This window comes from Alligator mississippiensis, chromosome 11 (genome assembly GCF_030867095.1).
Source record: "Alligator mississippiensis isolate rAllMis1 chromosome 11, rAllMis1, whole genome shotgun sequence".
Lineage (NCBI taxonomy): Eukaryota > Metazoa > Chordata > Crocodylia > Alligatoridae > Alligator > Alligator mississippiensis.
Window position 1 is genome coordinate 32,814,177 of NC_081834.1, and position 13,411 is coordinate 32,827,587.

General features: G+C 40.3%; 1 protein-coding gene across 3 annotated transcripts in view; it reads left to right on the plus strand.

The window, feature by feature from the left end:
- The window catches only part of VPS13C (vacuolar protein sorting 13 homolog C), a 157,411-nt gene that overhangs the window by 91,225 nt on the left and 52,775 nt on the right, over nt 1-13,411 (plus strand). For all 3 annotated transcript variants that reach the window (XM_059714788.1, XM_059714787.1, XM_006275348.4), the window contains exons 47-54: nt 148-278; nt 1,485-1,654; nt 3,045-3,283; nt 3,748-3,977; nt 5,169-5,261; nt 7,972-8,337; nt 10,628-10,717; nt 12,714-12,869. In XM_059714788.1, coding sequence (XP_059570771.1) covers nt 148-278; nt 1,485-1,654; nt 3,045-3,283; nt 3,748-3,977; nt 5,169-5,261; nt 7,972-8,337; nt 10,628-10,717; nt 12,714-12,869 — 1,475 coding nt within the window. The remainder of the gene's footprint in view (nt 1-147; nt 279-1,484; nt 1,655-3,044; nt 3,284-3,747; nt 3,978-5,168; nt 5,262-7,971; nt 8,338-10,627; nt 10,718-12,713; nt 12,870-13,411) is intronic.

The following is a 13,411-nucleotide window of genomic DNA, read 5'->3' on the forward strand; positions in this document are numbered from 1 at the left end:
GAGAACTATTTAAGTTGTCCAAATACTTTTCCTCACTTGAAATACCCTGTCTGTTCTTTGGAGCATTTCCTAATAGGTTTCTTGTAACATCAAGGAAAGTTATTGCATTTTGAATTTTATAGCATTTACTTTTTTGCTGCTTTCCAGGTCCATTTCCCATTCCAGGACAAAAAAATGTTTCTACATCAGAATCTGCTGTAGAATGTTATCCAGCTCTTAAGTTTGACTTCAACTTTGAGTCGCTTTCAATAATACTCTACAACAGTGACACAAGTCAGGTTTGTGTTAAAGTCCTGTAATATCTGAGGAAGAGAGAAACTAGGATAGAGGAACAAAACTATTTTCCAATCAGGCTAATTGCGGTCATTTTAGACAGAGCAATGCATACAATTGTTGGCCGACTAGTTGCTATAGCTTTTTATTTTTTAATAATAAACTGATTTGTAGACCAAGGCGATTTTTAGGTTTTTATAACCTGAATCACGTAACTATTGCATATTTAAGGTACCAATCAGCCCCACATGGCACTGTGCTTTATCCAAACATAAAGACATTTCTGTCCAGCACACAGGCTTCAGTTGGTATACCAGCCTGGTGGTTCTTCTTTGGCTGCAGAATATTCAGTATGTTTTTGAATGCCAGGTAGCTTGTTGTGTATAATGTAGTACAGACAGAACAACTGTTCTTGCCTTTAAAGCTTTAGTAAAATTATCATACATAATGGAACGGTTTTCATACTGGGTCTTTTTTTCTAAACGTCTTGCTCATACTCTTTCTGCCTGTTGCTTTTTGCAGTTTCATTTCAGAGCCCAAAAATAAAGGTTTTGCTTAAGTGTGAGAAGACAAATATAACAGAGTAGAAGAGACACAGAATATATAACAAAATATATATTCAGAATAACAGAATATATAGACTTCTTTGACACTGTTGCCCATAACTTTAAAAAAATTCCCTTTTTAATATTTAACTTAGTGTAGTAGAAACAAACAAAGCATTAGACTTTCTAAACTCTTTTGGACAGTGTTAATTTGAGATGTTTGGTCTTGTGGTAAGAAATGCTACTATTTGATCTTCTTTTAGAAATCAGTTTAGTTTAAAGTTCCATGTAGGTGGCCTTATATCTGTTGGCTGCTTGTGAATACTGTGAATCCATTGAGAATAGGCTACTGGCACATTAATGCTATGGTAGGAATGAGAGACTCTTTTTTTTCTTTACAGCTTATTAGCTTGTATGTACAGCTGTAGTAAAGAAACATGCCCCCCATTTTTTGTCTGCTCATAATGGAGCTATTTCTGTTTCATCTAAACTGCTCTGTCATATTTCAGTTACTGCTGAAAGCAGCGAACAAACTATTTTCTGCCACGTTGCAAATTATAAGTTTATTAAATAGCTGATGTAACAAGAGATGTGCTTACTACATATAACTTCCCGTTCTTTGAATTATTGGAAATTTATCCTTATTGTTTCTTTATTCTTTCTCAGAAGTTTCCATTTTCTGCGCATACTGAAAACTTATGCCTTGGTGAACTTAGACTGCAACTTATGGCTTCATCAGGGAAGATTTTTTCAGATGGGTCAATGGACATTGATCTTAAACTCAAGACATGTACCCTAGATGATTGCAGAAAAGGAATTCAGAATGTAACTGCAAGGTTGGTGTTAATGTTGCACAAATGAATTACAGCAGTGAAAGGGTGTTTTTCTGTTTGTATGTTGCTTGAAAGGATCTATTGAGTTAGCTGTACTGAGATTTTTATGAATAAGTGTTAGATGTTTCATCTATTGTGTAGTGTTTAAGTTGATTGATTAGAATAATGACAAGGGGGCATGCCACAAGAGCTACTCGGCAGTAAGGCTAGGGACGGACATTACACACAAACGGGTTTAAGTGATCAGAAGCTGGTTTAAACCTGTAACAGAACAGATAATCAATGCACATAAACCAGTTTGAAAATGGCTGAAACTGCTCAGCTCAGCCCTGTGGAAGGGAATGGAAGGATGCTGTAGTCCCCCCTGACGTTTAGCCTGAGCCACTGCGGGCTTGTGCCAGCATTTTCTCAGCTCAGAGGGGATGTCTGTGCAGTTACAAACCAGTTCAGCCTCACCAAGTTAGACTAACCTGCAAAGATTGAATCAATTCAGGATCAGGCTTTTGAAAGTTTGTCCCTAGCCCAAATGTCGGACAAGATTTCTCTTCAGGACACTCATCAGACTGCAGTACTGGGGCTTCCCCATGCTGAATGCATGCATTAGGCTTTCCCAAGTTGGAAACATTCTCATTTTTTCACTTTTCAGTCTGTGCTAATGTCACCTGTTTGTGGAAGGAGGGACCTCGTGGTCAAAGCTGTCCTAGGCCCTGGGGACCAGTGGAAAATCCTACTTAAATACCTCAGTTTTAAGTATAGATTTCCCTTGAGTTCCAACCTTTTTGAGCACCCTACATTGGGAGTTTCTAGTGCCTTACATGCTAGTTGTTTCACATAATCCACAGGCTTTTGAAAAGCTTTTAGCACTCTTTCACTGCAGATAGTGTGAGGAGTGATACATATCTAAAGAAAACAGTAAAATACAGAACCTTGTTCCTGTTTCCTCCCTATTTTTGCTTTCTCAGTGCTACGAGCATTTTCTGGGACTTTAGAATCCTTGAGGTGCAGCTAGGATCTTTCTTTCTCTGCACATAGCTTCTCTGAATCTAAAAGTATGCTGCTTCTGCTCCTCTCCTTGAGTCTTTGGAAGATCTGGAAGCCATATAGAAGAACTGAGTAGTTTAACTGGATTTAAAGCTTTGTGCACTGAAACTTTATTCAGATGGGCTGAAATGCTATGGCATAATATGTTAAGGGGATCTTTGGTGCCCATAAAAGAGAGATTCCTACATCTTTTTACTAGCTTTTTTCTTACAAAAATTAAACTATATGTAAATTTACAATTCAAATTTTAAATACATGAAATGGAGTTTAAAATGTATTCTATTAGCAGTTCCTTCTATGTGCTAATCCTTCCAGATTAATTAAAATAATGCCTATTCAATTTATTTTCCAGAATGATTGGCAAGAAAGATGAGAAAACTGATAGCTTTATGCTAGACGTGAACTACAAGCAAAATAAAAACGCGACTGAAGTAGTTGCTATTCTTGACAAGATATACATGTGTGCCAGTATGGAATTTCTGATGATAGTTGCAGATTTCTTCATTAAATCAGTGCCAGCGTCTTCACTGGAAAGATCTACCCAGGTTCAGTTAAAGCACGTTGGTTCTGGAAAGACCAAGCCAGAAAGAGGTTTGCAAAAAATAAATTGACTTTTTTTTTATTTTATTTTTTTTAAAGGTTCTGTACAGGAAGGAAAAGCACACTGAATTGTGTACCTTGCTGATAATTTTTAAGACCGTATATTAAAGGGCAATGTTGAGCCCCCAGATCAACTTAAATGTCAGTTTTGTTGTTAGGAGTATTGCGAGTTAATGCACAGTATACAAAAGAAAGCAACTCCCCCTCCCCCAACCCTCCTCTCTCCTCCCTGCGAGTTCTTGTCTTGATAGGCAAGACATTTAAAAAATAGTAAGTAAGCCTGCTTTTATTGTACCGTGCTACTCTACAAACAGCACACTTCTCAGGAAGTGGGTGGGGGAAAGAGATAATATTTGGATAATATTTCTAATTGATGAGAAAAACAGAAAAATTGTAGAAAGCTGAAGTTTAAGATTTATTCAGAGAATACTTACCACATTACTTTCTCTCTATAGAGGCTTCATTACAGTCAAACATGAAAGTAAAAGCAGTGATTATGGACCCAGAAATTGTGTTCGTTGCAAATTTGACCAAGGCTGATGCTCCTGCGTTAAAAGCTTCATTTCAGTGTGATTTTTCTTTGTCATCTGACAAGCTTGCACAAAGGATGACTGCTCAAGTGAAAGGTTTCAGAATGTTGGCCTGTGCTTTCCTCAAAGAAAATCAAGACAAGTCTGTTACCACAGTAAGAAAACTACTGTCATTTTTTATCTTGCATCCTGTTTGGTTGACATACTCTCTACTGACATGAAAATAGAGATCCAGGTTTATATATTGACAAGGAACAGTAGTTACGGCATGCTGTAAAGTGGTAACTTATTTGGCCTATTATGACCTAAGGGGATGGAGCCATTTCAAAAAGTGATAGGGTAACTTAGACTGTGCTATGCTATTACTATTTCAAATAGAAACAAAATAACTGCAATTTGATCTCTACTAATAACATCAGTTTCAGACGTAAATATCTTTAAAAGCTTGGCTGTAAGGGTGGCACTTGTATATCAAGTTTTTGTGCATCGCTTATTCTTCCTCTCTTTAACCATCCATCCCAAGCAAATGACACTGACCTCCAGAATTGTTTCCCAGACTTTTTTTTTGGGTGGGGGGGGGGGGATTCTTCATCATTTCACAATAAAAATGGGAAATTCTTTTTTTCAAATAAGACAACTAGGAAAAAGTTTGTAGTCATACAGAGTATTTAGCATAATCAGTGAAAGGTTTCTTTGAGGAAAAGTTGGTAGATTTTTGGTTCCAGGAGGGATTGCTTTAAATCAACAGCATGAATAGAGGAAATTTTGAGCAAGTCTTCAAGCTGTCCCCCTCACTAAATTTAAACCATAAGCGAAAAAGATTGGCAGATAGGAAGTGATATTGATTTAGTAAACTATTCCAGGGGAGGAGGAGGGAAAAACAAACATAGTTAAGCTTGCCCCTCAGCCCAGAAGATGTGTGCCAAACAAGAAACTACTGAGGGGCACTACCTTCTTGACTGCTCCTTCTGAGGCAGGTGGAGCACTAAGGGCTAAACAGAAGTTTAGCCTAACCTGTAATATGAACTGGGTGGCTACCTAGAAAATAATTTTTTTTTTTTTTCCTCCAGTATTCTCTGTGTAATCCATTCCTGCTGTATTGCAAAACCTCACCTCACAAACTTCTACGTATATTTTTAAAAGCCACTATATGCTGGAGCTCTTAACTGAACCTGGCATGCCACCATGATACAGTTCTGTAATCATTCTAGCTATATGGGTGGTGGCTCTTCCCTTAACGTCTCTGTGTAGTGCTGTCTCTTTCCTGTGAAGCCCCTTGCATTATGAAAAAATAAATTCATGGAATAGAATTTTAATTCTAATAACTGTTTAATTTCTCCACTTAGGTGCTACAGCCTTGTTCTTTGATTATGGAAAATATGGTGCATGTGTCAGGAGTACAGACCATGGCAATAGTCATAGAAGAACTTATTATAAAGGTTAGTAAACTTCCCAACCTTAAGAAGAACAACTGCATTTGTTGTGAAAGCCCGACACCTGTGATTAGGACAAGGCTCTCTCTTTGTGTGATCAGTTTCTGCAATAAAGGTTAAGGCTAGGGCTGTGCGAGGCTTCAGACTATGCTTCAGATCCAGAGAAGCTTTGGACACTTCGGCGATCAAAGCAGCATGTCCAGATCAAAGCACTGGCTTTGTTAGGCTTTCCGAAGCAGTTCAGAGCTTTCGGAGATCTGGCCATAGGGTATAATGGGGAATCAATTAAATATTTATAACTTGGTTGGTTTTTGTCTGATTTGGATGAATATTGCAGGGCTGGTAGTCTCTGCAGAGAGCATAAAGCCTGCCAAGTTTCAAGAAGATCAGTGCAGGGGCTTAGGGGGAACTGCACCCCTAATTCTTGAAAGCAAAACTCATGTCATGTCTATGTGTTACAACACGGGGGGGGGGGGGGGGGTAAAAATTGCAGGGGTGGTGGCCCCTGGTGAGGTCACAAAGCCTGCCAAGTTTCAGGAAGATCAGTGCAGGGGTTTGGGGGGAACTGCACCTCAAGCTGTGGACAAGCAAAACTCATGACATGGATGACTTGTGTATGTGCAGCAGGGTGAAAGCTTTAGGGATGGTAGCCCCTGCTGCTGCCATGAAGCCTGTCAGCTGTCAAGGAGATCAGTGCAGGGGGGTTCTGGGGCCCTGCACCTCTGGCTGCTGACAGGCAAAACCCGTGACATGGGTGCTTGTGCAACTGTCTGCCTTGGGGTTGGAGGGGTGGGGCGGGGGACGGACTACTGCAGGCCTGGCTGCTAAGCTACTGTTACCAGTTTTCAATCAATTATGATTCACTCAGGGACCAGCTCAATACACAGATGCTAGCTAATGTAGCCGGTTAATTAGCATCAATTAACACCTACAAACCCAGAGACCAAGGAGAAGAAATAATCTATGTAGACAATCAACTGCCCCAAGACGGACATAGTCAGTTGCACAAGCACCCATGATACGAGTTTTGTCTGTCAGCAACTAGAGATGCAAGGCCCCAGAACCCTGCTTCACTGATCTCAACTGCTGGCAAGCTTTGTGGCTGCAGCAGGGGCTACCATCCTTGCAGCTTTCACCCTGCTGCACCTTAGCATACACGGTGTCACCCATGTCACAAGTTTTGTTTGTCCACAGCTTGAGGTGCAGTTCTCCTCAAACCCCTGCACCTTTCAACTTGAAACTTGGCAGGCTTTGAGACCTCACCAGGGGCCAGCACCCCTGCAGTTTTCACTCCACTATGGTGTAACACATAGATGTGACATGAGTGTTGCTTTCAAGAATTTGGGGTGCAGTTCCCCCCAATGCCCTGCACCGATCTTCTTGAAACTTGGCAGGCTTCATGCGCTTGGCAGGGACTACCAGCCCTGCAAGTTTCATCCAAATCGGACAACATGCAACTAAGTTATAGAGGTTTCATTGATTCCTCATTATATACCCTATGGCTGGATCTCTGAGGCAGCTCTGAAGCTTCGGAGCTGCTTTGGTTGGATGGAAGCGGAAACCCGGTCTGGAACTCCGGATCGGATCCCTGGCATCGGAAGCAGCTGGATCTGAAGCCAGATCGAATAGCTGCCTACTCGCACAGGCCTGTCTTTTGCCAGAAAAATTACTTTCTTTTATTGGAAAGGTAATAGCTAGAGCAATCAAGGTAGCATGACCCCAGATGTCTAACAAGACCAGGGAATGTAGACCACTTGGGAAGGAAGAATATGGGTCCTTGGGAAGGACCTCAGTGGTGAGCTCCACTGAATTTCACTTTGCCATTCATCATTTTTTATAATATGGTTCCCTGCTAATTTCCTTGTTAATTCCTTGATATTTAAACAGTGATTGGTTTTATTCTTATTTACTTAGCCTTTTAGTTTTATAAGGAAAATCACGTGAATATGAAACCCATGTGTGCCAATATGGCGAATATTATCTTTTCTAAAATTTGTGACTTGATGGTGTTCTGCCTGGTGATCTGGTTGGAGCCTTAAGTTTGGTGTTCCAGACAGAAAAATTAACTTTTTTTAAATAGCAGTAGGGTGATACTTTCATCTCTGGTGTTAGGTGGCTTTTTAAAGTTTTGGAATTAGTTGACATACTGACCTTTACAATGAAGTGCTTGCATTAACTTCACCAAATGAAAAATTATTTGCATAATAGCTCTGCTTGTGGATAATGAAAGTAACTTTGCTTATGCAGAATAAATGCACTAAGACCTAAAGCAGGGCTAGGGCCTCATAACAATCTTGCACTGTTCTTCAAAGACTAGGAAAGTAACCTGGTTTTGTGTTTGTGTTTTGTTTTTTTTTTTCCATTTTCCATCCAAAGTATCCAGGTTTGTCTCTAACAAATTTTAATATTTTAAATTGGCTTGTTTATCAAAACACTTCTGGCAATAGATCAGCTTTTTGGATTTATAATTTAGGATTATCAGATTGTTATTAGTTTTGTAGTAACTTAAAGAAAAAGAAAACCCCAACACGGTCTAGAAGAAAATGAAATTACTTCAGATAAGGTTCAAATTTGCTCCCTGCCAATCCATATTTTCATAATTGGTTTATTTCCTGTAACAAGAACCCACACATTTGCTATATCAAATTTACTATTTAGTCTAAGTTTAAATCTATGCAGTATTTTTAGAAAACAGATTGTTTGTTTGTTTTTCAAGATTTCACCAATAATTCTGAATACTGTGATGACTATCATAACTGCAATAAAACCAAAGGCAAAGGAAGAGGATACCAAAGGTGCACCTAATGAATTGGGAAATTTGTGGCATGTTAAGCCTATAAATCAGTGCAATGCTTGGTTTCTTGGTGTTGATGTAGCCACAGAAGTGACTGAATCTTACAGAGACAGTGAACACAGTGTGAAAAAGGAGAATTTTGACATTGAGGTGAAATCTGTTCAGATGACTTTGGAATGTGGCTTGGGACATCGTACTGTTCCTTTATTGCTCGTTGAATCTACATTTTTTGGAGCTGTTAAAAACTGGTCCTCTTTGATGGGTGCCATCGCTGATGTGACACTGGAGGTATGCTAATACTTACTGGTCAGTTAATGCTTTCAAATGAAAATAGACTGAATGTTACAAATAATTAACTTTTAGTATTTTAAAGTCCCTCCCTTTCTAAGGCCTCAGTTAGTATTGGGCTTCCATTGTTTACATCTTATTAAATAGGTTTGTGGGGTTTTTTTCTTCTTTTTTTACAAGGAAGAAGCCAGTCACAACTAACTATAATAAGGGTATATAGCAGGAGTTGGCAATATTTTTGGCTGGAGTGCCAGAAACATCTCAACCTCCACCCATGCCTTGACTTGTGGCTCCCCCATCTCTGGCATCCCAAGGGGCCTAATCCTCATTGCTGGTGGTGGCAGCATGCACACCTCCAGGTGGACAGTGAGGAAGGGGCCAGGGTTGTGATGCCCTCGCCCCTGCCCCACAGTGCTGTGAGGCTCATGTGTACTTGCCACTGCCATGGAGCCAGTGCTGGGACTCCAGAGCCTGAGGCAGCAGTTTGCAGTCTACCCACTGCCTGCTGCAGCCCCAGCACCACCTGCATGGTGGTAGTGACTGTGTGTGCACCTCAGGTTCATGGCCAAGAAGGGGCCTGGGGCAGCCCAACCCTGGCCCCTCTCTTGCTGCCTGCCTTGAGGCTCATGTGCAGATATTATCACCATGGAGCCAGTGCTGGGGCTGTGGAGCCCCGTGCAGCTGTTTGCAGCCTCTTGGCTGCAGCTGGCCCAGGCTCTAGCCAGCTGCTGCCTGCCACAGAGCCCAGGTTGCTTGCAGCAGGGCTTGCATCTTCCTGGCTGCCTGCTGCAAATGGTGTGGGCTCCATGGCTGGCAGCCGCTGCCCAGAGTCTCAGCTGGCTGTGGTGTGCCAGGAAAATGGACTTGTGTTCCATGCTCTGGCGCATGTGCCAGGAGTTACTGATCATTGGTAAATGGTTTCATGGATAAACAGTGTGCATGAATACAGTGAAAATTGTTATGCATTTGGCATTCTCATGCCATTGTTACATGTTTAAAAAAAAAAAAATCCCATGAAGCAATTCTAGTCTCTTTGCTTTCTTAATATTTTACACACATTCCCTTCTTCAGTGAACAAAGCAGTCCTGAATAAGGATAGTTTCCATATATCATGCATTTCTTAAATTGTTTTCCTGTTGCATATAGTTTAAAGACAAATTAACGAAGTTAAATAGATGAGGATCTCTCTTTTTTTTTTAAACCTTGCTTACTGCTTCAGATGCATCCTCCCTTGGACTGAGTCATTCCTGTGTGGAGTAGGGAGGTCAGCAGGACCCCCAAAGGTTATCCAAGGTGCCGGGTAAATGAGTCCCTGCATCCTGCAAAGATGTGCGTAGTTGTACAGGGAATTGAGCTCTTGTTAAACATATATACGCTAGGTGTCCCTGGCATTTAAGATTCTAAAATGTGATTTATTTTGGGTCTGTCCATTACTTAACCTACTTGATTGCTTGCTTTTCCCATATAGCCCTTACCCGGGAATTTATCACCAACACCACAAGAGTCTAGAACTGTTCATGGTGTGGAGGCTTCTCAGTATCAAGACTTTGATAAACTACAGCTGTGGGAAGGAGAGAGGGTGCATAACATTAGCCAGAAATTAATATTTTTGAATTACTGTATACGTCACTGAAGGTGGTCATGGATGATGCAAACAGTCTTTTAAATTGGGCAGGTGGCATTAGGCAATTGCCAAATTCCATTCTTTACAATATTTTAGAGGTAACACATCAAGTGAATTAAGTTTACAGGTAGTTTGTTTCCTTGTTTTCTTCCTCCAGGAACAGACTGTAGTCAGCTGTTCTCTTATTAACTAAGGCTGTTTACTTGACTTGAATTCAATGTTTAGCCTTCAAATGTGATGGCATCTAGTTGCTTTCGGGGCTGCTAGTAGCACAGCACTGATGCTACGCAGGTTGGACAAGTTTCTGATTGTCAGACAAACCTGCTATATGGTTTGGATGGTACAAGAAGGTTCCTGCAAAATATTGGTTAGACTTAGACGAAATTGCTTCTCCAAATCTTAGGTTCAGAGAGATCTAGCATGTTAACTATTATATGCGTAGAGCTGGTATTCACCATATTATACTTGGGATTTTTGTTTTGTTTTAAACTTAGTAATGGTTTAGGATTGAACTTGGTGAAATGTTAAATGGCAGGTTTTTTTAAGGAAGCTTACATACCTCTTTAAGAGGTTGTATTATAACTTGAGGGCCTGAAAAGTGTGTTTAATGTTTTTATTTATTCTGGTGTTTTGCTTTCAAAATTTAATTTTATTGGTCTCTTCCAGGTTCACTATTATAATGAAACTTATGCAGTGTGGGAGCCTCTTATTGAACGCATTGATGGGGGAAGGAAGCAATGGAGTTTAAAGCTTGAGGTATGGAAACATTACTGAAATAAATCATTGAGAATATACATATATCATTTTACAAAGTTATGCAGTAAGATATTGACGCATGATATTCCAACATGGTCATCTTTGACCTGTTGCCCTGTGAGGTTGAGAATTTTTAAGTCTTACCTCTAGAAAGCTCAGGAAATCTTGCTTTCAAAGCAGTGTTATATCTTCCTGGTATGGGCTTTCCTAGTAATAATCCATTTGGAATATTCTGTAGTGAGAAGAGTGCAATTATCCAGGCTTCTAGTAATCCTGGTAGCCCTGTCTAGATGACCTGTACTAGTCTTGTGGCTACTGCAGTGATAATGACTCGTAGATGCTACTACACTTTTAATGCTTACAGTTCTGTACATTTAATAACCCTCAACTGATGGCATTCTAGATTCCATTGAATGTTGACATTTTTAAACAGGTTTTATCCCTCTTTAGATAAGATTAGCATTCAAAATCAATAAAAACAAAGACTTTTTAATTGACCAGCAAAATATGATTTAAAGATCAAAGCAACATATATCTATTTTTCAGCAATATTATGAAAAGCTGTAGGATCTGGGACAGCTCTTAGAAATACTCAGATAGTGAAAGTACAATGTTAAACTAACAAAGCCCAAATGGAAAGGAAAGAAAAATGTTCCCTACTGCTGGTGGGACTGTTGATGGTAATTAACTTGAGAACACAAAGCAGAAAGCTTACCTTGATTTATGAACTCTCCCCTTGACCAGTGTATCTGAACTTCCCTTATTAGTTTGCAAATGGAGTGCAACAGAAAAGTGCTAGATCTTCACTCTCGTGCGTGCACTTTTCTCTTACCCTGTGATAATACATCTAAGAACAGAATGATTTACTAGCAGTGACTTTGACAAGGGATCTTCCTCTTTGCACTTTGTATTGTGACCCTCCAGCCAACAGAGAAATCCCAGTAATCATATTTTCCTAAATCCCAAGACGACGTTGAATTTTTAATACAACCCCCCAATCTTTCAGTTTTATACATGGGGAATGATAAATGTTCTTATTTTCCATGTAAAAAATCTACTTATTGGAGGGTCACCTTTTAATTTGTCCCCCACCTGCCCATCCCCTCTACTTTGTATGGCAGGGCAGAGATCGAAGTAACATGGGGAAGGTGGTCTGACCCTCACCCCTTACTTCACAGCCTGTCTTGCCCTCCCCCCCTTTTTCCACTGTCCCTGACTGATCTGGGTGCAGGGGAAGCCCCAGAGCCACTTCTGCCCCATGGTGCAGGGAGCAGCTGTGCAGGGAGCCCAGCTCAGCTGGGGACAGTAGCAGCAGCATACAGATTTCTTTTTCCGGTGCTTGCTTCCCTGCCTGATTTCCCTCATACCCCCGTCTCCTGTGCTGACTGGGAGTAGGCAGTGGAAGGAAGGAACTGTTCAATAGTTGCTACTGTCCCCAGCTGAGCTGGGCTTCCTGAACAATTGCTCCCTGCAGGGTGGGGTCAGGATGGGTCAGGAGTGGCTCTGGGGCTCCAACTGCTCCCATATCAGCTGGGGACTTCACCGCTCCCTAAAGCTCACAGCAGTTGAATAAATACAATAATCTTGAAAAAGGAGGACAATTAAGTGCCATTTCACACGCCTTTTGAAACAAAGTAAAATTGCACGAGACACCAGCTGGAAAACTTCCTATAATGGAAGAACGGCCTTGCCTACCATAATAAGTAAAAGCTGGTATTGTGGTATTAACCAGAATGAAATTAACAGTTTCGGGTTATAACAATGAGCAGAACATTTACATAAAATACCTGGCAGTATTAAAAGCAGAATAGTGCTCTGAAGTAGTTGTAAGATTAAATGTGTGGATATTAGCTAATGATTTTTTGTAGGTGAAACTAAACGCCTTTTCGCCAAGCATGATTTAAGAGAATATTGCAAATCTACATAACATTAATAAACATATGTACATTTTTACAAGATGCGATTAATGGGAATGTTTTGCGCGTGTTCTTTTTAGATGAAAACTAACCCTGTCCAAGAGAGAAGCTTAATGCCTGGTGATGATTTTATTCTTCTTCCTGAGCCACAAACTGCTGTTAACATCTCTTCAAAGGATACAATGAATATAACAATATCCAAATGTTGTCTTGCTGTTTTCAATAATCTAGCCAAGGTAATCTTGATACCGAATGCATGTTGAATTCATTTTACTTGGAGTATGGTCTTGCACTCCTAGTAATGCTTTGCTCTTCCAGTCACAAAGCCCAGATTATGTTCTATGTCTGACAGATAACTGTCTGTCAGACATAGAACATAATCTGGTTGGGGATCAACTACTTGGCTGAAAAATTGAGCCTTACTAAAAAGAGTGGTGTTGACTGTGCTCTGAATAAATCTAGTTACTAGCACCTCTGTTCTTTACACATCAAGTGAATATAGGACTTAATTTAGGGGGAGTATATTAGGCAGTGTTCTTGAAACTTTACGTGGAATATTATTATAAAAAATAATGGCTATACAAAGAAGCAGCCTTAGTCCCAGGAGGTATGAATTTTTAAGACGGTCTAATTCTTAGTAATTTCTCCATGGTCAGGTTGCCTTACCTAGGTATATACTAAGAAAAGTTGTTTTCTGAGTGCTGGTCTTTCAAATTCGAGGAGACAACTGGCCATAGCTTGTTTATTTCCACCGAAGTGAGAGTGCTCATCCAAATCC